This window comes from Otolemur garnettii, unplaced genomic scaffold, assembly GCF_000181295.1.
Source record: "Otolemur garnettii isolate 467f Iridium unplaced genomic scaffold, OtoGar3 scaffold00005, whole genome shotgun sequence".
In the NCBI taxonomy this organism is placed as follows: Eukaryota; Metazoa; Chordata; class Mammalia; order Primates; family Galagidae; genus Otolemur; species Otolemur garnettii.
In genome coordinates, this window is record NW_003852400.1 from 12,150,976 (window position 1) to 12,177,476 (window position 26,501).

Sequence of the window (26,501 nt, forward strand, 5' to 3'; positions counted from 1 at the left end):
AGGGTTTCAGTAAAATTTTCACAATGCCTTTAGCAAAGTTGAGCCAGGGTAGCATATTAAATGTAAATTTATGTAAACACAAAAGAATATAATTATTGTGGGATTTTCCACATTTACTATAATTAATACTAGAGCTCCCTTCCTTGCTCTAGAGGATTTTAAATAGTTATCATATGGCTTAAATAAAAGTTATGTAAATATTAAAACATTTAATAGTACACATTGAAAAGACCTCAAATGTGTATTTCAATTCCTCTAGTATATAAACGAAAGATGAGTTTCAGAGAAGTCAGTCTCTGAACAATGGTATGCTTTTTAAAAGTTACACACTGGGTAATTGCCAGCAATGGATATAATTAAAATTGCATTTTTAGAGACTTTAATATATGTATAAATAATCAGATCAGTTAAATGCAGAGTGAAGTATCTCTCAGAATCTAAGAAATTAATATGGTTATAAGTAGCGTTTCTGTGGAAGATAGTGATATGAATAAATCAAACCAATTATAACTTTGTATAAGAAAAGAAAATAAGAGGGGAAAAGTAACACAATTAAAAACAAGCCATCATAGAAGCATTTATTTTGGTTGCTATTCCATTTCACTAAATGGAAAAAAAATTATAACATATATTGCTAAGTGCTAAGCGTTTTAATTATACTCAGTTTTTATTGCTGTATTGAATTAAGCTATAAACCAGGATGAATTAAGAAATGATGGTTAAAATCCCTGGGGGGGAGAATGATGTATTATTATTTCTCCCTTATCGTTCTTTCTTCTAACAGCCTCTTAAAAAAAAACAAAAAACTTAGATTCTATTAAAGATAAACAATTTCAATGTGATAAAAATAATACAAATACATGATATTCCAACAATGGAATTAGTGAGAATAAGGTAGTAACAGCCAGAAACGTGGCTGGCAATCTGGTGTGTGACAGTCATATATCGTGATTGTGACTATTTAAAACACGGGATCAAGTAAGTCATACTATCAAAAGATCTCTCTGTCTATCAATATCTTCTAAGAAACATGAGCAAAATTCCTACTTACAGATTTTTAAGAACAAGATAAATAAAGGAAAGTGTTATGGATTAAATAACAGTATCTAAATCTGTCATATTACCTTAGGAGAACACAGAGCAACAATAAAGACAAAAAGAAAAGAATAAAAAAAAAAAAAAGAATAAAAGACCAAATACAGGCCCACGGAAATTATTTTAATGAAAACCTAAAGTGTGACAAAGCGACAAAAACTAAATACAACTCAGTATCATTTTCATTTTACCAGAATGCTCCTCAATTACAAATGATGTGCAGACATCATTCTGCTCTCCAAAGGAAATAGAGGGTAGGTTTGCAGGCACCACTGAGCAGAATCCAGGCACTAGTAAGTCACCTGATGTGCTTTTTCTGCCCAATTTAACCTCACCACAGGCTTTCTCACTATCCTCCTTAATAAGTTGAGGGCCATAAGCAGGAGATGAGTCTATTTATCTGGAAAATTAGTTGCAACATTACTTATCCCTCTTGAAACTACTTTTAAAATGCCCGTAAGAATGAATGCGATTAAATCATAATCCGAATGAAATCAAACTTCCAGTAATAGGAAAGGAAGGCTGAGACTCTGTCTTATACCCTGGCATTTTATACCGATAGATTGTTTTTGTTTGCCGGTAAAACGTGAGGTTACTAGGCAACTTTTTAGGTAGCTTTAAAAATGTAAAAGAGAAACTCATGCTTTACAAACTAAATGTGGAGGTAATGTAATTAAGATTGGCTATGAGGCCTAGCAGAAAATAAATAATTAATTTTGAAAATCATTATGGAAAAGAATTTCTCAGTCTAACTTCCCTCCTGGAGATCCCCAGATTTCCTCTCCAACCTCGGACAATTTTTAGATTTCAAGAACAGGTGAACACGTATTTATGAAGTGTAAGGTAACAGTATCGGGTCAATAATATCTGCCCTCTGAGTTGCCCTAAATATCATGGAGATTATCAATCTATTTTGATACATCCCTGTGGAAAAGATACACTCTGAATTATATTGGCACAGTAACGAGGGACTTGTTCGTGGGATAAAGCGAAGTCAGAGCTAAAATATGTAAACAGTTCGGGAATACGATGAGTAAGGTACACTCTACTTCATTCTGGCTTTTTCTATTCCCCTTCCCCCGCCTTTTTTAAAGTTACTACTATACTGGATAGAAAGTCTAGGTAACGTTTATAGGGAAATATAATCTATTTGAAGCTGTAACTGTTTGTTTTGCATGTATAATTTAGCGTTTCGAAGTCATTCACATTTCTTAACATCTTGCCAAAACTTTCATTCACTCTAAATGGAAAGACTATTAACACGCTGCCCTCAGCCTTTGAATTCATGGAGTTTTATAATTTGTTATTTGGCAGTTACCAATTTTTGTTTTCCTTTTATATCTAGCCAAAGTTAAAGACATTTAATTTCTCTAGCACACAATGCTACTGGAAAAGTAAAATTAACTTTCAAGTCAAGATCCTCCAAACACATATAGCTAGTGAGTAACTTTTTTTGCCTATAGAATATATTTTGTCTATATTTGCAAAGTAAAATTATATTATAAACTTCTTTGTATACTGAAATATCCATCAATGTGTGTGTGTGTGTGTGTGTGTGTGTATGTGTCTGAAGAGTTGAAAACAATTACTGAGGACTAAATTATAATGACCAAAAAAATAAATACCAAATGAAATTTTACAACCAATAATCATCAATAAAATGTCTATAGTATACAGATAAGCTTGATTAGTACCTTGGAAACAATGAAAATTATTTTTAGCTTTTATTCTACTGGCTTATTATAGGAATTTCTTTGCTCCTGGTTTCTTTTTGTGTACAATTGTTAATAAATCTGGACAACTTGATATAAATAGATTTACTTGGAATCAAAAATTAGCAAAATATAGAATATGGACCATAATACCTAATGACAATACCTGTTTGGTGGACAGTTCCATTGCTGAAATAGTAGTTGGCTCCTAAAGAAGACAAAAAAAGGTAGTCAGTTAGAAAAGTCATATTTATTAATTAGCACCAGGCACTGACACATTTTCAGAGAAATAACTTCACTTCCCATAAGAAGTAATATAATTGGGAAATGAGACAGGTGAAGGAAACTGCATGTATAGGTGTCTGGTATGTTGAGCAGACACTAAGGTCATGTCAATGTCGTCCAGTTTACTGCTCTTGTAGTTCAGCAAGTTGGGCTGGTCACTTGTTGCCGTGTAAGGGGGAACGTGGGCCTGATGGGACAGCATAGGGAGAAGGCGGGAAAGCTGTGTTTGGGGCTCGTGTTACGTAATTGAGGGGACCTTTAAGAAGTAGGGCTTTCCTCCACATTGGATGCTGTAAAAAGTCTGGGTAATTCTTTCATTCACTATCTGCATAAATCATTTAGAAGGAAAGGAGAACAGAGTGAGACTGGAGCTCTGACTGCTATAGAAGTAGGGATCACTCAAATTAGGCTTAGGAGATATGTGGTCATTTTTGTGGTTTGGACAATGTTCATGTTTTCGTCTGTGTTTAGACGTGATTATAGAATGGTCTTGCTTTTATCTCGATTCATCATGGTCTCAGAGTAGCCCTGTCTGATGTAGGTATTCTGAGAAAGTTGTTATGTTCAATGGAGAACAGTGTGGCTCAGTTGAGAGTGTCAAGCCAGCTCCTCCAACTCCTGACACCACCAATGAAACCTTATAATGTTAGGCCAGTTTTCAGATGTCAAGGATTGCAAGAGCTCAGCAGGGATTGGATTACTTTAGTATTATTCAAAACACTGTTTAATGTGCAAGGACCTACACTCAAGTCTTTGGCAGAGAATATAATCTCTTCAGTATCTATCAACAGGTTAACATTAAGAAGTAATAACCAGGGAAGTAACACTCACCAATGCACTTCATTAAGTTTTCTATCCGGACTTTATCATGAATATGTTATAGACTTGCATAAATAAATCTTGTCTGGTCACTGCGGACCACCAAAAGACTGTACACCTGAACATATTAGCTCGTATCCTTAGATCTCCAGCTCATATCTTTTATCCAAAACAAACAGAATGCTAAGACAGAAAGGATCTTAAAAGGCCTCATTGTGTAAGTAACTGACGCCAAAACCTAAAGAAAGTGTGAGAGTTGACCCTGGAGCCAAACTGGACAGACTCAAGTTGTGACTAATACCACACACCCAGGCAGGAGTATGGTGTTAAACAAGGTACCATGGACTCTTGGTAATTTAGTATTTTCGTTTGAAAAATGAAGGTCATGGTACTTTTGTCATAGGGTTGGTGAGACAATGAAACGAGTTAATACATGGATGACGCTTCACAAAAGCTCTCGATGCAGTGTTCTTCCCATTCTCCCCTCCCACATACACAAAATCCCACCTCATTTCTAATTTTTCCCTTCAGTGCTTATCACTGGAGATACATATAAAATAATATAGTAAATTTTATATATATAAAAGATATATAAAATATAGTTTATAGATATATATGGATCTATAAAGATAATATACATATTACATATATATGTATATATATATTAGGTCTCATAAGACCACAAATCTCCAAACAGAATTTGAAGTAAGATCTTCTTTTCAGGTATAGAGCAGGAATGAGGAATTGAGGATTGAGAGGAAGGCAGAAAAGTCAATAAAAATACATGTCATGGAAGTCACCACTAAGAAAAAAGGCTGCGGACAGTAAACAGTGACTCTCAACATAGTCCAGTGAGGTTCCTACCAGGAAAATTATTTGTTCACTCCCTTACTCCCTGCAGGCGCTCGGGGGTGTTAACTCTTGCACATCCTCAGCTATGATGCTTTCTTGTCTTTGGTCTTCTGGGGCGTAAAGTCAGACTCAAGGTGGGCCTCAGAGACGAGGCTGACTGCATGTGAGGAGGCAGCAGAGGCGTTTCATTGTCTTATTAATCCTCTGTCTGCCTCAATTTGGGAGGTGGTTCAGTTCACTGCCATATCTCTAGCACCTAGAATTATACCTGCTATATTTACGTTTTTAATAAATACTTGTTAAATGCATAAACGAATGAATAAATGCTTTACCAGTTTCCCTCTTTCCTGTCTCTTCATCTTATCCCATTATACTCTCTTCCTTCCACTGAATTTGTGTAAGATGAAGATAACATCTTATTAAAAAGTCTTCTCTTGATCCTTGTAGCTTAGCTGGAATTTTTCAAAAATAATATAAATATTATGTACCCCTCTTTCCTTGCTCATTTTTCATCCAATGCCGTCTACCCATCAACCCACTGATTCGTGTCCTCACTCTGGACAGCTGGCCTGCTAGTCCTAGAATCTGAAATCACCCATGAGCTCGGCATTGCTCGGCATTCTTCCTTGACTATTTTTGAATAGCCTTTATCACAGTTTCTTCTCATCCTCCCGCCACCCCTGCCTGTTTGCTTTCCCTTGACGCCTCCTTTCCACCTTCTTGTCCTGGTGAGCTCATTCACTCTGGTGGTTTTAATTACCCTCTGTGCACTGCAGAATTGCAAGTCTCCATTTTAAACCCTGATGGCTAAACTAACATGATTTTATAAACAAATTTAAGACCATCTGTTTGAGACATACATGAGACAAATGAACAGGCATCTTCAAACTATAGCCGTGGGCCACATGCGACCCGCCTAGGACATTTATCCAGCCCGCTGGGTGTTTTTGCTGCAGCTACCTGTCCTGCTTAGCAGCTGACTCGTCCCGGGGCCTGCAGTCTGGCCCTCCAGTGGTCTCAGGGACAGTGAACTAGTCCCCTGTTTAAAAAGTTTGAGGACCCCTGATTAGAATATAATGGCCTAATTTAGTGATTTTTCATAGATATCCATTTTATACCTTACATGAATATTACTAAATATATTTTCTGCAGGAATTATCAATCATAAAAACAATTATGATGAAACAATTGTCTACCAATTCTGTCTGAACAGGGATATGATCTTTAGAATCAAGGGCCCAATTCATCACAGATATTTAGCTACAAAAGACAAAGCTGAAGAATATATTTAGGTCTGTAAAATATTGGAATAAAATAACCCAAACTGAAAAGGTCACATGAGTAATAGTTAAGTGTTTATGCAAGCAGCTAACTTCATGTAGGTTTTCATGAAATACATTTTACAGTCAAAGTTCAAGGAAAGCGTTCCTTAGGCAGAGAAGAATTGACAGCAAATGTAACTGAAGTGAAAATTAGCTGTCTCTAAGTTCTTTTGAAAGATGAAGCTTATTTATATTCATGCAGTTCATGTTCAATGACAATAAAAAATATCTATAAGACATGTGAAAATTAATTATTTCATATACAAATTGTAAAATATAAAAGATACCCTAATATACACCAGACTTCATTATGTTATTTTATGATTTCAACATTCTTAACCGAGGGTCCTAGAAACCCTTAATTAAAGGAACTTTATTTATTATTTAGGCCAGGAAATTAATAACAGTTTAGAACAAGAGTGCTATATGGTGCCTGAGGTAGAATTTTAATAGACAATATATTAAGATGACATCCATTTAAATAAGCTGTATTTTTTCAGAGAAATAACTGGTGGTGAATATAACTTCCATTTAAAACAGATGTAACTTCACAGGCATGGTTTTTAGGAAATAGGTCTCAATTGCAAATTTAATTGGGGTTTGAGTAAAAATGAAATTAAAAACAGCATCTTTCCAAGATTTTCTATGACTCCAACTTGCTATTTTTCCAGCTATTTTAATCTAGTCTTTATTAAGCTTTCTCACTTTCAACCCTTTTCAACCTGCTGATCCTGGGGGATTCTGACCCAGCTCCCTGGATGCTATGCAGAAGGATGCTCCTTTAGAATGAGCTGATAGACTGGATTTGGGAACGCATTGATTAAGTTTTACATTTGAATGAAAATTAAACTCTTTCATTTGTTTGTTCAGCTGTTCGTGGAATATTGCATTAATTAGGTTTAATGTGTTAAATTATTAATGTTACTGCCTTGCGATCCTTTGCAGTCAGGGGACTAGAGGTAAAGCCAGTGTCCTAGTGTACTGCAACTTGATGTTAATACTTCACTGTCTCAAAAGTAAAACCCTCTTTAATGAGACTGAAAAGAAAATCCCAAATGGACTAGTTACAGTAAAATCAGCCTTCAGTCAGGCTTTCCTATCTTATGAATATCTTTATGAAAATAAGGTATGTATATATGGAGTTTTAAAAGGGATTGTTTAACTTTGTATAACTAATTAACACTAACCATTACTTAAAAGCAAATTTAATTTTTAAAAAAACACTATAAGAAAGGAAATGTCCATAATCACAATTTTCAGTGTGAGATGAAGTTGAGGCTCTACTGACTTTGAGCAATTTGTTCGGAATCACTTAGTAAATATGATTTATGATTTAAATTCAAGTTTATGACTGTGAATCATACTTGGAAGTAGGCTTGTGTTGTCTTAGTACTTTAATATCATTTGAATAGTTAGTAGCAAGTCAAACTCATTTCTAGAATACTATACCGATGCCATTTTCATTTCATCTCTTACTACTTACTAAAAGCTTTACTCTGAAATGGAAATTTTTATTATCAAAGAATAGTTGTTTCTGTACTCTGATTGGGATTTGATTTCACCCAAAGGAAAAGGATCTTGGATTAACTGAAACCACCAGAATGTTCTGTGATTGGCAGGGTATTTTCCTAAACCCAGCCCAAGATGGCAATGGATTTTGATTCAGTGATTTATATGAGGTTCAGTTGGTCAGTCTAGCAAACACTCATAACAAACATGGTCTCTTGGAGATGATAATATGGTAAAATTAACTGGTTGATTAACATGAAAAGTCTTTAAAAAGTTCCTAGAGTATCAGATACTATCATGACCCTACCTTTCTATTTACCTTGGCAAATTTTCTTTAATTTTTTTGTGTTTTATTTTAAATAGAATGTCATACAAGGTTCAAACAGAAACATAGAAACTTAACATTTCTTTGCTGGTTTCACCGTGTACAGCTATGGCTTCACATGTTGTTTTTTTCTCACTACAAAATTAAACAAGGTTTGACAGTGAAATATTCCAATTGCTAGACCACAATATATGTCTGAACTCTGCCTGATAGAATAGAATGTTGAAAGTAAATATTTCTCTAAACTTTGGCCAAATATGTTTTGTCTACTTGAGTGCCAAAGAAATAATAGTGACAATAACGCATCACAGAGAATATGTAAGAGAACGTCAACAGTTTTCTATGGGAGGATATGGATTCCAGGTTGCGAACAATCTTTTTACAAAAGTGTAGACTCATAAAGGATCATTTCCACGCCCGCACAATATTGATTATTTAAATTGAATTATTAGACAGATAAACTGTCTCATATCTTAAATGCCACACAAATATCATCCACTACTTATCACAGGAATAAGCTGATTATATTATCAGTGTATTTCTCTAGAAACTGCCGAACAGGAACACATGCTAACAGCTACTATTTGTATAGTCGCATGGCTTACTGATGAGGTTGTGCTTTGGGAAATTTGTCATTAGGTAATTTTGTTCTTGTGCAAACATCCCAGAGTGTACTTAACAAACTCAGGTGGCATAGCCCACTACACATCTAGACTGTGAGATACGGACTGTGGGTCCTGGACGGCAGTTGCTGCACTGAACGTGTAGGCAACTGTAACACGATGGGAACGATCTGGGTATCTAACCACATCTATACATAGAAAAGGTACAGTAAAAATATCACATACAAGATTAAAAAGAGCCACACCTGCATAGGGCACTGATCATGACTATATCACGTAGGACTGGAAGCTGCTGTGGGTGAGGCAGTGAGTGAATGTGAAGGCCGAGGACGTTGCTGTACACTGCTGGAGACTTTATAAACACTCTACACTTAGGCTACACTATATTTAAAACATTATTTTCTTTCCTTAAGAATAATTTACTCTTAGCTTACTATAACATTTTTTACAATAAAAGCTTTTAGTCATTTTTAAACTTTTTGACACTTTTATAATAACATTTATCTTAAAATGCAAACATATAGCCATACGAAAAAAATATATATTTTGTTTTGGCCGGGGCTGGGTTTGAACTCACCACCTCTGGCATATGTGGCCGGTGCCCTACCCTTTTGAGCCACCAGCACCACCCAGTATTTTTCTTTATATTCTTATTCTATAAGCTAATTTTATATTTTGAAAAATTTTTACTTTTATTGTTATTCTTTTAAAAGGTTTTTGCTAAAAACAAAGACACGAACATACACATTAGCCTAGGTCTCACAGGGTCAAGATCAATATTACTGTCTTCCACATCCACGCCTTGCCCTACTGGGAGGTCCTCAGGGGCAATAACGCGCATCTCTCATATCTCTGCATCATAAGACATAGGAAATTGTTATTTCCTGTAATAACAATGCCTTCTTCTGGAATGGCTCATGAAACAGCTGCCAAAGGATGTTTCATAGTCAAATTTCCTTTATAAGTAGAAGTAGTATACTCTAAAGTAATAATAAAAAGTATAGTATAGAAAATACTAGGCAAAGGAATTTTTTCGGTCCCCATAATCTCATGGGACCACCATCACATATGTTGTTTATTGTTGACTGAATCCTCATCATTCAGTGCTTGATTGTAATTCCAAGATTACTGGTTTCCAATACCACATAATTTTGTTAAAATACCTTAATTGGTTAGCTTAAATGAGTATCATTTGAAATGAAATTTTTATTAATGTGCTAAAGAACATGGTTAAGGTATGAAATATGAACTTAAAATCCCTGTGGTACGAAGAATGCAAATTAGCTAGAACATAGTATCATAGCAAAATAATTCACTTTGTAATTCCTAAAATCCCTGCAAATAATTAAATAATAAAAATATCTATTTTTAGGTGTCATGACGTAACATGAAACATTTCTACAAAATAAAATTTAATTGCATTAATAGGCCCAAAATTAATAGCTAGAAATTAAGAGGGTAACACATCAAAGAGGTCTGAGGTCAGGAACCATATTGACACTGTTCATCCCAGTATCGCCAAAACTAAGCATAGTGCCAGATCCAGTGTAGGAGCTGATATGTAGTCATTTATGGTCTAATTTATAATATACACCAACTGCAGGCAAATATGCAAAGGAACCATGATCAATACAAAAGAGTTTGTAAATAATTGGCTCCTAGCTTCATTTGCAATGGTGGTGGCAATATTAATCAACAAGTATATGTAAATGTTAATTTTCTTTTCTTCTAAAGAATAATATGGGACAGAATCAGCAAGAGCACTTGTGGCTCTTCCTAGTTTAAGCTTGTGTCTCTAAGGAAGGTCTTCAACTCTTTAATCTCCCTCTCATACTTAATTTTGTCATCAGTACTAATTCATTTAATAAATATTGACTGAAAAGACATTTTAGGCTCTGGAGAGAGAACAATGAACACAAGACAGCAATTTCCTTATCTACCCCTCAGTGCTCATAATTGGTTTGCAATGTCTAAACATAGTCCATCTGGTTAATTGTGATTTTTTAGTTTGTAAGCTAAAGTACAGTGCATCTGTTTATTGAAGTAACTTATGAGACATGATGAATAATGGGTATTAGCCATCACTCTACACCAGATTAATACTTTAGACCACTTTGGACCACTTTTAAACTTATAAATTATTATAAGTAAGGCCAATATACTTGATTTTAAAAATCATTATAGATATACAATGATGTTATTACTTTGAAGACATAAGCCTAAGACCAGTAGAAAAGACTATAAAAATAATGTAGCTTATTTTCCTTTTAGCTAAATGAAAATAATAGAATTATATTCCCAACAACGTTTTGAGCCCAGTGCCTGCCCCTATTTCTGATGCTTTTCTCTTAGTGTCTCTAATTCTTCCAGATTTCTAGAGAAGTAGGTATTATTCTACCTTACTGATGGGAACATTGAGAGGACCATGTAAGTGTTCCAAACATGACTGCCATGTAGATGTGACCAAGGAGCCTACACTTTTTCCACTAGAATAACATTTAGTTTGTAATTACAAAATGTTGCAATGCACCAGCTGTATGTTTCAATGCTAATTATAATGTTAGTTAAATGAATATACATCGGAAGCTTTCCATATTACACTTTGTTTTCTCTTTCACATATTGCACTGAATAGTGAACAAGAGCCCTTTGGGTTTGTCCAATGGTATAAAAAATACAAGGTTAAGTGAAGTCTTGGGAAAACTTTGCTTATTACTAAACTATTGAACTAGCTGAAAATTGTAATCTAAACCTTTCATTTTATAGATAAACTACATGAGAATCTTGAAAGCTAAAAGAGATCACTTGAAGTTGTAAGAGCAGATCCAATGTTTTCTTATTTTTTTGTTCACCATCTTTGTCTAATTCAGGTTTACTTTGTAGCTATAAATGTCTTAATTTCTGTTTGATCTATTTTATTATCAAAATTTCATAGGCATCTACTCTCTGGCATATTATAAACAATGCATAGCAAAGTATACTTCCAAACACACTATTCCTACTAGCTAACTTCCCTCAAGGAACAATAGACACAGTGGTATATGGTGCACTATTCCACCTCTCCTCTTTCCCTTTACTTCATGTCCTGCTGTTTCTAACTTCCCAACCCTACATAAACTTAATGGATTACCTGAGCCTGCCATGAATCACAAGAAAGGGACCAATACCTGTACATTTCTTGAGTGAAGAGACTAGAATCTACGACAAATTTACTCTATCGTTGAGTGTAAAAATCTCAAATTTTCTTTTACTAACACATTTTTTTAAAAAAGTCATAAAATAATGCATAAGTTAAAAATGATCAAAATATCTTTATTGTTCTGTCCTTATGAATGTTATTTTTCTTAACATAGCTACAGAAGTTTCATATCATCCAAGAAAGTGAGAACAGGGAGATTTTAGGAAGAGGGAGTGGTTTGTCCATTGAGGCAATTACATAAATAATATAAAACTTAAATCATATATTTTATCATTGAGAAAACAAAATATGAGCCAAGAATATATTTTTTTACATCTTTAGATTTAACCAGCATTGAAAGTTTCAAGGTTTATTTTGACTAGTGTCTAGCGTTTTAATTGACAAGCTAATTAGAAGGGTATGCTAGACTACTTGTCCACACCAAGTTCAGTGTGCAGCTGTCCTGGGGGAAGACATACAACTGAACTTGTTGACACTTGAAATTAAGCAGCACTTACCCGAAAAACTGTCATTTCTTCCAGCAGAACTTCTTCTAAATCATGCCAAGTCTCCTTAGGAATTGAAACTACTTTAAGAACGGTCCCAACGTCTTTGAAAGAAAGAGAGAAGACCACAACTTAAATAGAGTATAGTGCTAACTGATGGGATTAATATTTGTACAAAAAAAACTTTATCAATTTTTCCTTATTTTTGGTCAAAACATGAGTAACCTATTATATGTATTTTTAAATGCATTTCATGCAATTAGACAAACCATGAAGATAAATTATAAATATATTCTTGGAACATAAAGGAATACATTTTTAGAAATGTATTAAGTTTGAAGAAGCTTACATTGTGAGGCAGCATATTTTTTTTAATATGATAATCACTGTAGAGATTAGCTAAATTGAATTAACTGTGTTCATTATTTTTTAAATCTCTTTAATTGTCAGGTGTCTCAGAAAAAACTCTAAAAATAATACCAGTTAATATGATAGGTTATCGCACTTTTATTACACAATCAGGGTCCTACTATGAAGACTAAATATAAATTTAAAATGCAAGAAATATTGACAAGGAACAGCAGTAGTTAGAGAGCTTCTGAGCCCTGCCTCTTCACTTGAAATTCTTTCCTAGAATTTAGAGGCCCTAATGAAAGGTCCACTACCAGTAAGTCGTGAATGACAGCAATCTGATCTCAAAGTAAAAACAGAATTACTCATTACAGTGGTTTTTCAATAATGCATGCATTGGTTAAAAAGTTTTTAGAGCATTAAAGAAATTAAAAATTCTCAAGCCAAAACCATACAGCAATTAAGCTGAATACTTTTTATAGAGATTTCAAATTTTCATTGTTAAAAGACACAGATTATGAGCGGCACCTGTAGCTCACAGGAGTAGGGCACTGGCCCCATATGCCAGAGATGGCAGGTTCAAACCCAGCCCCAGCAAAAAAATAAAACCCAAATAAAAAACCACACAGATTATTGTAATGACAGAAGCCATCACCTTTACTCTGAGTTAAGACGATACCCATTTTCCAGTGTTATAGACATGTCCCTGGTCTTTGGTGGAATAAGGCCTTATTAAATTAAAAAATCTGACTCTTCAGCATTCCAGGTCTGACAAAACTTAGTCAATTCATTCCAGTTTCAATTCGTCCATTTTCATCAAGTTGAACAGAGTAATTATGAAGAAAAATTTACCAATGAAGACTAAGTTATACCATTACTTGGTATATTTGATTAAAAAAAGAATAAGTTATACCAGAAAAATAATTCATTGATAATGTGCTACATGAGATGAAGAAGGTTTGTTAATTTATCTCTTATAAACTTTTTAAAAAACCCTGTACTTTTAAGAGGAACCTTCTATGTGTACAGGACCATAAACTATTCGTAACACTAAAGATTAAAGGGAAATTAGGTTAACTACCCAGTGCCTATGATCTGGTCTCCAGATCAAGTTTTACTAAGTAGTATTTCAAACAATTTCACACAAATTGAATCAGATTACTCAACTAGGATCAATATACTGTGATCTGCAACTTAGTTAAAAGATGAAATTACTGTAATCAATTTACTGAGCTGACAAGTGACCTTGGTCTGCACTGACCGATAGCCGTCCACCACATTAGACATTTCACATTCTCATGAATCACTGCCTTTAAAGACAGTTTGTGTCCAAAAGGAATTAGAAGGTCATGAATAAGACTTTTTTGGTCAAATACCTGCAAGCAAGTTCTACTGCTCTGACAGTGAGTGAGGAATTCCTCATTGAGTTAAGCCAGAGGTTAAGAAAAAGGCAAGTGTGACATTATTGAACAAACTTAATTACCCTGCAGAGAGATGTGACTGTACTTTGACATCAAATGATAAACTAACACTAATTGATGGGAAATTCTATCATCTTCTATTTTCTAAAGATATTTATAACCAGAAGTTGATACTCTCAACTCACTGACTTTTATGAACCCTGAGTTTCACTGGGATTCTTTTATTTGATAGAGAAACCTTCTTACCCATAAAAATAGACTTAATGGATTGTTCAGAACCTGGCACTGTTATACCTGATAACATTAATATTTCACAATTTTGCTATAAAACTTTAAGCCTTTAAAGCACTTACTATGTAGTTGCCTTTCCCCTATAGTTAATGCAATTTTTTTCTGTTTCTCAACACGGGAAAATAAATGTTATTATACAAGGTTTCAATGGAGCTCTCGCTCTGTTTCCCACTGATTTATGTCAGTTAACAACGTTAATGGAGGCGAGGAATTTATTACCTTGCAAGCTGACCCTAAGTAGCAAGTATGAGATTTGTAACTGGTGCATTCAAAAATAGTATGACTATGAAGAAAAGCATGGGAAAAATAAAATAATATGTCATAATAACAATGGAATTCAGTCTGAAAATATACCTGTACCAAATGTGTTTCTAATCATGGAATTACTTAATATATAATAGTCAAATTTCTACAGAAAAGTATCTGGAGATTCCTTGGATCAATTCTGTGGTTTTTCTAAATAAGCATTTGACAGAAACATTGAAGAAATTTGGTTGCTATCATTTATTTGCTAGAAGAAATTTAGCCTACGGTAATTTTAACGTTCAGATAATTTTTGATTAGTCTATTCTGGAGCTATGATTGAATGTCCTGGGAATTTCAGACATAGGGTGAGCAATACATCTTTGTTCTAAAAAGCCACTGGCCAGTGAAGATTTACGATGCATCTATAAACATTGATTTTTCACGTCCATAGTTAGCTTTACTTGATTAATCAACTTTTCACTGAAAAATAGGTTTAATATAATATTACATCTCATCTTGTTAAAATAAAACACATTGGTAATGGTAGAATATTCATGGTAGTTAGTAATTTATTATAGGTGAATGATACCTTGAAAGTAGCCATAAAACTACTTTTGGTTCTTAGTGTACTCTTGACCCTTGAACCAGATAGGTTTGAACTGTGTGGGTCCATTTACTTAAGGATTTTCTTCTGCCCCTGAGACAGCAATGCCAATCCTCCTGCCTCCTCCTCGTCAGCCTACTCAAAGTGCCGATAACCAGGATGATTCAATTCTACTTTCTCTTTATGATTTTCTTAATAATGCTATATTTTCTGTATTTTATAGAAAGAACACTATATATAATCCATGTAACATACAAATATATGTTAATCAACTGTTATCAGTAAGACTCCCAGTCAACAGGAGGTGATGACTAGCTATTAGGGGGAGTCAAAAGTTACACATGGCGTTTTGACCATGCAGATGTCTCCATCCCTAATCCTCGATTTGTTCAAGTGTCAACTATATTTAATTGGTTAAACACAGTATTCTGAAAGAAAATTTACAGGTGAAGTTTGTTAAAAAATGTACCTGTTCCAATAAACATGACATCATACTGGCCATCTTCTGCGTCCACGCGGTCTACTACGATTTGTGTAAACTGATAATTTACGTCTGTTTTAATCATTATTGGGCGATTATTAATTGGAAACACCGGGTTGTACATGGCAGGGTGACTTCGTGCAAAGGTTATAACATCATCAGGAAGGTCCTTTGTGGAATCAAACCCACCAAATGTTTTACTGGGACACTGTGAAGATAAGAATATAGTTTGATTGAAATCTAATGGATATGGTTATAAATTACATAACACACGTTTTAATGGTCTAGGAGCCTAATAAACCTGTGATTATTTTTCAAAGTTAGGTAAACTGAGAAGTTATAATTAGCTACTATTTACTTAAATGAGTAATTGCTATAGACAAGATACATTCAGGAAATATATACTAATTCTCATTGGGATTTACTTATATCACCATTTCTTACCAAAAGTTGCAAATACATCTAATGAATTCAGCCTACAGGAGAAATCTGATGCCTTTTGGTGATACTACCATAAGTACATTTATAGACTAGATGAAGCATTGGGTGTAGTGAACAGAATATGCTACGACTGACCATTAGATTTAAAAAGCTCAAGATAAACTTTACTTACATTTAATTTTTTATCATGGATTATGCTAAAATACAAACACTCTTTTCTTTTTTTAAAAATATTTTGAAAAGTGATTAATTTTTATGGATACATAATAGTCATATACATTTATAGGGTCCATGCGATGTTTTGATACAGGCATATAACGTGAATTAATCAAATCAGGGTACTTAGAATAACCACCAGCTCAGGCATTGATCATATTTTTTTGTGTAAGTAACATCCCAATTTCACTTTTTTGGTTATATTAAAGCATACCCTAACTTATTGCTGATTATAATCACGTCAGTGTTCTATGTAGCAGGGAGGGGAGATGGTTATAATGGGTACAAAAATATAGTTAGATAAGTGCTCTTTTCAAACTAAAAATAAACTATTCTTTACTGCTTTGCTTCTAATATAACCCTGAAAAAGTACCACCAATGACTTTAATAAATGAAATAATCCCAATGATGAGGAAAGGTGTTACCTGAAGCTTTTAGCAACCTGTATTGCACAAAAACTGGCCAATTAGAATGGACATGATAACCAAGGAGAAGAGGTAATGGCCCTAGAAGCAGAAAAGAGGCCATGTTGTGCACTGGCATAATGTCACCTCTGGATAGAAATATACCATCCATGGCAATAAAACAAAAAGCAAATTAAGATTTCACTTGGTCTCTTTTAAATTATTTAGCAAAAACATTCATACAGTATCATCTATATCCAATCTCTTATTTTTTTATCTTACCCTTAAGTAATTTCTGCCTTTAATACAGTAACTAAGAGAGGTTCCTGATCTCACAAGAACCTGAGAATGAGAAATCATTTGTCTTTGCCCCTAGTTTGAAAAATCATTAACGATTTATAAGGCAGAAAAATAACCTGTTCAGAAATGGTAGAAGCATATTTAATACATATATATATATATATTAATTTTAACATATGTAAAAATAATATGTTAAAAGATTTGAAAGTTTAGTTTTTGGTTTTTAAACAAAATCACTAAATTATTTAATGTTATAGAAATATCAAATATTAATATAAAAACCTAAAGACATAATACAACACATTTACATGACATTTAAAATTATTTTTGTAGTTATCTACTTCCATGTAAAATTAGTTTGTAAAAATCTGGAAATGTGTGATTGAAAATTAAAGGATTGATAGATTTTAGATTTGGAACTTCAACACTGACATCTGAGAAGAACATGTTTTACATGTGGAATTTTGTAGAATCACAGAAAATCCTCATGTTGTCAATTAGATTCTTAGAATCTTTGTTCTACATTTTATGTGTTGAATATCTGTTTATAGCTTCATTATATTTTAACCTTTGGTAGAAACATATTCACTTTATATATTTTTTAAATTAAATCATAACAGTGTACATTAATACTATCATGGGGTACAGTGTGTTGTTTCTATACACAATTTGAAGTACTTTTATCCAACTGGTTAACATAGCCTTCATGTCTTTTTCTTAGTTATTGTGTTAAAACATTTATATTCTACATTTAGAGAGATTCACGTGTACCCTTATAGGATGAACCATAGGTGTGATCCCACCAATCACCTACCCTCCCCTCTTTATATTTTAAACACCTAAGCCACTTACAGTTCCAGGCCGTGGATAAGGGACTCTTCCTTGAAAAGGCACCCACTGATAATTGGGGCCATCCCTGTGAGCGTATGGACCAAGGAACACCCTCCTCACATCACTCATGCTGTACATACACACAGCGGATCCCTTGAAGATGTTACTAAAAAAGAGAGCAAGAATAAAAACAAATATTTACTTTTATATAATACCAAGAGAAATGTTACTGAGGTGTTAAATTTCAGACTGTAGTTAGCAGTCTTACATAGCATTTGTGATATTTTGAGTCATTTTCACAATGCACCAGAAAACAAATTATGATTTCTTAAAAATAGAAGGCATGGATGAAATAGCTTTAGTACTCATAATATATACATTTGTATCAAACAATCTACTTAACTTCAATAGGAAAAACAGATGATATTCTATACATGAATACTTAATTTTGATATCATGGGCAAATTATAAACTCGGTTAAGTGTCAACCATCATTACTGAAACTAGGAAACTTTTTAAAATGTGAGAATGCTTCGGAACTCATTTTATAAGCTGAAACTGGTGCCAAAAAATGAATTGACAATTTCAGATGACGCATCCCATTATGTTATTTTTAGCTCCCAAGTCACCAAAAGTATTAGATCAAGTAACAGAGTTTGATTATCACTTCGTAACACAGAAAATAGTTTTAAGTTAGCAGCTATTTCCTCAGGCAAAGTAAAGAATGATAGCAATTATCCCCACCATTTTGCTAAGCAAAAATCAGGCAATTGAAGTAAACTAGAAATTCGCCACTGACCTGCCACAATTTTCCATTTTATTTTGCTTATATAAACGTGACTTGAAGAATGTATTTATACAAACATATTTAATAGCTGTGCACATTTAAAATAGGGAATGCTTATCTTTTAACTGATCTCTCCCTATAGAAAACTACATATAAATCAGATCAAATTAAAACCATATGTCCCTCAGAGTTCATTACTGGAAACTGGTAGACTGCAAGCTTCCTGAGGAGCAAGGACAAGCTCAGCGTCTTTTCTGGAATGTCAATTACTCATCACAAGGTACTTGATACGCAAGTAAATATTTATAGACTTAATAGCATTTTAATAATAGAATAAATACAAAATTATCCACATTTGATACATCACAGTTTTTAATGTTTATGTTATGCATTCCTTTTCCATTAATCTATACTTTGCTTATTATTGATGAAATCAGCCATCATTGAATGACTTGATGAATATTATTTATAACTCTTAAGACCCATGAATGGATCAATAAATTGTGGTGTGTGTGTATATATATATATATATATATATATATATATATCATGGAATATTATGCAGCCTTAAAGAAAGATGGAGACTTTACCTTTTATATGTTTACATGGATGGAGCTGGAACATATTCTTCTTAGCAAAGTATCTCAAGAATGGAAGAAAAAATATTCAATGTACTCATCCCTACTATGAAACTAATTTATAGCTTTCATATGAAAGCTATAACCCAATTATAGCCCAAGAATATGGGGAAGAGGGGGAAGGAAGGGGTGAGGATGGGTGGAGGGAGGGTGATCGATGAGACCACACCTATGGTCCATCTTACAAGGGTACATGTGAATCTTTCTAAATGTAGAATATAAATGTCTTAACACAATAACTAAGTAAATGCCATGAAGGCTGTTAACCAGTTTGGTGAAAATATGTCAAATTGTATATAAAACCAGCACACTGTACCCCATGATTGCATTAATGTACACAGCTATGATTTAAAAAAAAAAAAAAAAAGACTCAGTCACATACAAAAATCCATCCCACTGAATTAGAGAGATGAAATTATTTTAACCTTAATTAGTGGCTCTCAAAGTATGGTCCCTAGATCAACCATATGGTCATCACTTGGGTACTTGTTAGAAATCCCATTTGTACTGACTCAGACACTTTGGGGAGCTGGCATGGCAATCTGATCGTATCAGACAGTCTAGCAATTCTAATCCATGCTCCAGTCTGAGAACCACTGCACGGAGCACTGGGGCAGCAGAAGGAAGGGGTTAACATTCATTTAACTTAAACTTCCACATCCCTTACACCAGTCATGCTGTTATTATACCAAAAGGAGGAATAGGTAGGCATGTATAATTTTGTATCATTTTAGTAATTTGGGTTTCTTAATTTTCATGTGTTACTTTTTAAATTGTTAAATAAAAATGCCCAAGCAATTTGGAATGCTTTTACAGAATAAACTACTGTTGAGCAATGCAGTTAATTTTATCTTATCAAGTCACTGACAATATTTTTCTTTTTGATTTCGAATTATTTTTTAAACATTTTATCCATATCCCAATGCATCTCTCTCTTCATATGCATGTAAATATATGTATGTGTGCTGTTTTCAACAACCCCAGGTAATGTGAACTTTACACTGAATTTAGTAGTCTGGAGGGAGACAATGGATGCTTCAGAGCAAGAGACCAGGGAAGGAAAAAGAGGAGGGTGAGGAAAGAAGGAAGGAGGAGGAAATCGGGGAGGAAAGGAAGACAGAGGGGGAAGGGGGGGAAGGGTGAAGCCGACAAGGGGGATGAAGCTTGAGTTTGACATAGGATTAAACCTAGTGCTTACGTAGAGCTCAAAGGTTCTCGTTACTGTTGTTTATTTTGCTTTTATTATTTCTTTTTCAAATACTTATTTTAAAAATCTGGATTATAAGGTAGTCAATAAAAATACTTAATGGAATCTTAATAAAAAGAGTAAATTGATAGAAAGGAGGATCTATTTACTGACTTTAAAAGCTTTAAAAATACTGTATGTAACTAAAACATCCTGAATTGTTATATTAATAATTTTTTTTTTTTTTTATTGAATGGTAACTGTGTACATTGATGCACTTTGGGGGTACAGTGTGGTGTTTTCATACACAATCCAAGACACTTCCATCAAACTGGTTAACATAGCCTTCATGTAACTTTCTTAGTTATTATGTCAAAACATTCATATTCTACTCATAGAAAGATTCACTTGTACCCTTGCAAGATGAACCACAGAAGTGAACCCTCGAATCCCTCTCCCTCCCCCCTCCCTCCCCCCTTCCCATATCCTTAGGTTGTTATTAGGTTATAGCTTTCATATAAAAAGGTTTAAATTAGTTTCACAATAGGTGTGTGTGCATTGGATACTTTTTCTTCCATTCCTGTGATACTTTTTAAAGTACCTAAAGCAATTTAATTCTATCATTACTTAGCAAAGTGGTATGTGAATTTCTACTTTATTTCATTCCACAGGTAGGAGTGGGGGAAATGTCACAAATATTCTAGATGTGGAGAAGACAGTGATGGGAGAAGGCCCGCGGGCTGCTGTGGTATTCCTAGATTTATTTTGTTTCTGTATTCACATGGTAACCATCTGGTGGGAAAGTTCATAACTTATTTCAGTCATCCACGAATACACAAAGCTCAAAGGTTAAATAAACTCCTTGGTCTTTCAAAAATAACTTTTCACACATCATGGGTACTTGGATAGCACCTGAAAATGCGAAGTACATATGACAATAAGGAAGTAAAAGGTTATTTACCTGGAAGTTGTAAACACTCCGTATACAATTGGATTTTTAGGGTCTTTAGAGTTCATTAGGAATACATCCTCTGTTTAAAACAAAATTAGGCAAAGTTGCATTTTTGATGGTTGTGGTAACGTCTGAACAAATGTTCTCTATGCACCACCACTAGCGACTTACGCAGTTCATCAAAGTGAGTATCGATGCCGTTGGGACCCGGCACTGAGCACAGGAGGCGGGCTTTGAGGAACGTTGTCCATTTGTTCACCAAACTTCTGTGCCCGCCGAAGTCGTTCTTCAAAGAGAACACACCGGTGTTAGGCAGAGCGAATGCAAATGAGAATTGCAAATATTTCTCTTACATAAAATACATGTTTTTGTTTTCTAAAAGTTCTGTAATCATTTTAAATGATTAGATATGAGTACCTATCACTTGTTATTAAATGGTTGGTAAAATCACTTACTCAAACTTAATTCAAAGGACTACTCATACTATCCCTTAAAAGGTAACTTTATCAACAGACAAACGGATAAAGAAAACATGGACTAGATTCCTGATGGACTACCATGTAACCTTAGAAAGAAGGAAACAGAACAGGCAAGACGAATCCTTGCTCACTGTGCAGTGAATATAGTAAATAATGTCTTGCACATTTCAAAATCACCTAGACAGCACAATTCAAATGTTTTGCCCATAAAAAAATAAATATTTGGGGCAGCGCCTATGGCTCAAAGGAGTAGGGCGCCAGCCCCATATGCCAGAGGTGGTGGGTTCAAACCCAGCCCCGGCCAAAAACTGCAAAGAAAAAAGAAAGTATTTGAGGTGAAGTATATCTTAGTTTGATTTTATTTTATACATTATATTTATAAATCATAATATCACTCTGTATCCCATAAACATAGACAACTATGATTTGTCAATTTATAATGAAAAATAAAAGTAAAAAATGAAATCCTTTCATTTGAAACGAAATAGATGAACCCAGAGGACATTCTGCTGAATGATACAAGGCAGGCATAGAAAGACAAAGACTACAGGATCTTACTTATACGTGGAACGTAAAAAAGTTGAGCTCCTAGAGGAGAGTAGATTACCAGGGATTGGTGAGAGGAGTAGGAAGATATCTGAATACAAAATTTCAGTTAATAGGAAGAACAGGTTCAAGAGGCCTATCACACAACATCATGAGTATAAATGACAGTGAAATTTTAAAGAATAAATTTTAAGTGTTCTCACCACAAAGAATGAGAGATGATGGGTATATTGATTTAGTCATTTTACAATGTACATATATTTCAAAACATATTGTACACAATACAAAACGTATTGTATATATGATTTTTGTTAAGATAAATAATTTTTTAAAAAATCATTTCACTTTCCATTCCTGTCTGCAACTAACATTAATATTCATGTATTACTATTGTGTATTTCGTTTTTTCTCTTTCTTTTTCTTTTGCAGTTTTTGGCCGGGGCTGGGTTTGAACCCCCCACCTCCTGCATATGGGGCCGGCACCCTACTCCTTTGAGCCACAGGCAGCACCCTACTGTGTATTTCTTGAGATCTTACCTACACAGGCTGGTTTACAGCCAGTGCTCGGTACACAGTACACACTCTATGAGGACATGTTGAATGGATGATAAAGTCATGCCTTGTAAACGAGATGGAAAATACATCTCTGACGAAGGCATTCTATCATCAAATAATGAATAAGCTTAGAGTGGAAGCAATTTAGACTTTACAGATAGCATGTAGAGAAAATATTTACATAAGTTTTAATAAAGGACATTTCCTCCAGAGAGAACATTTTGAAAATGCATTCTCACTATAAATAAAACTGAGTTTTAACCTAAACAATAAATTCTATGATGATGGTATGTATTTACCACAACATCATTTAAAATATTATTTATGAGCATATATACAAATTAAAGGAACATGTTCCTTTTAAATAGAACTGACTTCCATTTTGCTTATCTGATTTTATACATTATAACCCAAAAAATAGAGATTGCTGAGATTTCATGATGCTTCCTTAGAAGGAAAGAATTCCATTTAAAGGTAATTATTAAAACTATCCTCATGTTTTCCTTTATTTGAAGGATGCTTTAACATATACTGACAGTTGACTTTGTTCACACACATATAGGCTCCACTCTCTTCATATTGATGAGACTGATTGATCCCTAAGTGGTTGAGTAATTTGATTCTATACATCTAACATCATAATGCAATATTACACGATGTCACTCCACATAATAAACAAAACACCCCAGTGAAAGCTCAAGCTTCAAAATTATGTGTGTACACATGTGTACATAGGATCCTATCATTAATCTGTAATAATAGCCTATAATGTTTTTCTCTTTTTTAATTTAATTTTTAATTGAAATTATGTTTTTCTCTCATAAATTAATACTTCACATATTCCAGCAAAACAAATATGCATTCAAAACATATAAGATTTATAGGAAATTTTAGTTATACTCTTCCAGGTAAAAATGAAGATATTTTAGTATTCTAGAATTTCAAACCAGGATCATTTAATGTAATTATTAAATAATGCCATTTACTTCACAATCTCTACCTGCATGTTTGACTATGAAGAGCTATAAATTTCAATCATTTTTTACCACTTAAATATTAGTTCAAAGATTTAACATTTTTTTAATACAAACACACAGGTGAAACATTTTTTAAAAAATGAAACTGTGATTGCACCATGACATCCTCATTTTTTTTTCTATACCTCACCTTGCATATCTGACCTATTCTAGCATGAGTAGCTTTTCCAGAGTGTTCTCCATCTATTGCATTTTCACGGAAGAAAAAATATACTTTGTCATCTTCAGGATTGTCACTCTCTGGGATGAGGTGAGCACTAATGAATCTTGGATCTGGGAGAAAATTATAGTAAAAACATTAAGTCACAGGTAATAAATAATAGCATTTATTACAGTCTATTCTTTCTCTTAACTCTTACTTGATATATTTCAAGAAACCAATCTTTCCCTAGTTTCATATTAATTTTTCTTTATGTATTATACAGTCCTTTCCAATTTACCTTTTATCTCCAGAAAAATTTGTTCATTTTGGTTGGAAAGGTAGGAATAGGTACAAAAATCCTTAGTATGATTACATACTGTAGATGTATTACGGGATATTAAATATTTTCTGAACTGTTAAGTACTAGCAAATGATGTCACCATTGTTATTACTACTTTCAAGCATAAAAAATTAAAATCAAACTACTCATTGGTCTATTTCAGTTTTTATCAAAGACTGGGTAGGAAGAGAAAATTGAGAGTCATGTAAAACAAGGTAACGTATCCTCTCCTGTTGCTGGGGAAGGGGAGGGGAGAAGGGCGGCTGGGTGGTGGGAGGGTGACTGGAAAGATCACCTATATATCTGTCTAACAGGGGTACAAGTGAACTTTTCTAGAACTAAAATATAAATGTTTTGACACAATGACTAAGCAAATGACATGAAGTCTATGTTAACCAGCTTGATGAAAGTATTTCAAATTGTATATGAAAATACTACACTGTACCTCATGTTTGCATTAATGTATACAGCTATCATTTAATAAAAAAAATGAATGTCTTTTTTTTTTTAATTTTTTATCACTGTCCTAGCTACTCAGGCAAAAACGCCTGGGGGTTACCTCTGAGTTCTCCCTTTCTTTCATACCCCACAATATCTTTATCAGCATAAGCCTATTTATTACATCCTTTATTACCTCCTCCTCCTAGGAAACTTCATTGCCAGCCTGATTATTAAAATAGGTTCCTAATTAGTTTCCTTGTTTCTATTTTACCAACCTTAGTCTTCAAAAAATGGCCAGAATGAACCACTGATCCAACACTCCTTCTCCAAATCCTCTATATCTTTCCAATTCACAATAAAATATAAATCCTCCAATAACCAAAGCCACTTATGATCTGGTTTCTGTTATCACTCATGCCTTTTCTTCCTCCTCATTCTCCCTTCCCTAACTTACTCTAAGCCAGCAATGACCACCCCGTTCCTGGTCCTCCGATGTGTCAAGAACTCTCAGTTCTCCCCAGAGTTTTCCACCATGTGTAACTGTACCCTCATAAGTCCTCAAAGTTGGATCACTACTTTTACTCAGATCTTTGTTCACATCTTACATTTTCACATTTCTCGTCTCCATCCATCCACCTATCTAATCTTTGTCTCCTTCATTACCCAAATGGAACATTAGTTCAATGAGAAATGACCTGCCATGTTTTGTTTGATATTGTGATCTTAGAGCTTAAAATGTGATGGGCAGTTAATCTGGGCAAGGACAAAGGAAAAGAGCAAAGGGGGAAAACTAGACTGCTTAGGTTATGCAGAATGTGCATCAGCAATATTTAGAGCCCCACTTCAAAAGATAATTTTGTGATTACCTGGGTTGATATAGCTGTGACTTAAATGAACTACATAAAAGATTTATCTTCCTGGCTTTAATGTGTAATGTGCTATGAGGCTAAATTTATTTCACTGAAAGAACTTAGGACTTTGCAGACATTTCAATTCTTACAATAATCTATCTTTATCACACAGTATATTACAATATCAGTGTAACAATGAAATAATATCCATATAGGTTAGCACCATTTTTAAGAGACCAGGAAAGTGATCAGAACCTTGACACTAGCTTAATCCATGTTTAATTCAGGTTATTTAATCCTGATCTTTGCAATTGTGAATAACCATTATTGTACTGCATTTTATGCTTGTAACCTTCGTTTAAGGTTTGCTCTGGGACTGTGCATTCATTATATTTCACAGCACTACACTATTGTCCTTTTCAGGCAAATTACATAGACTCCCTAAGTAATGGAAAACATGTGAAATATTACCTATCCATAAAGTTCAGTGTGCCAGTTAACAAGAATAAGAGGATAGTAATTTAAAATGCCATTGCTTAGCTCAAGCTTTTTAAAAGATACAGAAAACTATACATTGATATAACCTGAACCACAACTATTGCAAAGGTTGCTTTTGTTCATAAATTTCTACTTGTTCAGATGCATACATATATTTAGATATCTCTACTTATCTCATGAGGAATAGTAAGCAGAATAATTAATGCGACATGTTAGGAATTATTGTCAAAAGTGAAAA

The 26,501-nt window shown here is 33.9% G+C and overlaps 1 protein-coding gene across 1 annotated transcript in view; it reads right to left on the reverse strand.

Moving 5' to 3' along the window:
- The window catches only part of SEMA3A (semaphorin 3A), a 213,821-nt gene that overhangs the window by 26,237 nt on the left and 161,083 nt on the right, over positions 1-26,501 (reverse strand). Inside the window, exons 7-13 of the mRNA XM_003782631.2 lie at positions 24,122-24,264; positions 21,546-21,660; positions 21,384-21,453; positions 17,833-17,977; positions 15,608-15,827; positions 12,238-12,329; positions 2,974-3,015 (exon numbers count right to left, since the gene is read on the reverse strand). Of these exons, the coding sequence (XP_003782679.1) occupies positions 2,974-3,015; positions 12,238-12,329; positions 15,608-15,827; positions 17,833-17,977; positions 21,384-21,453; positions 21,546-21,660; positions 24,122-24,264 (827 nt within the window). The remainder of the gene's footprint in view (positions 1-2,973; positions 3,016-12,237; positions 12,330-15,607; positions 15,828-17,832; positions 17,978-21,383; positions 21,454-21,545; positions 21,661-24,121; positions 24,265-26,501) is intronic.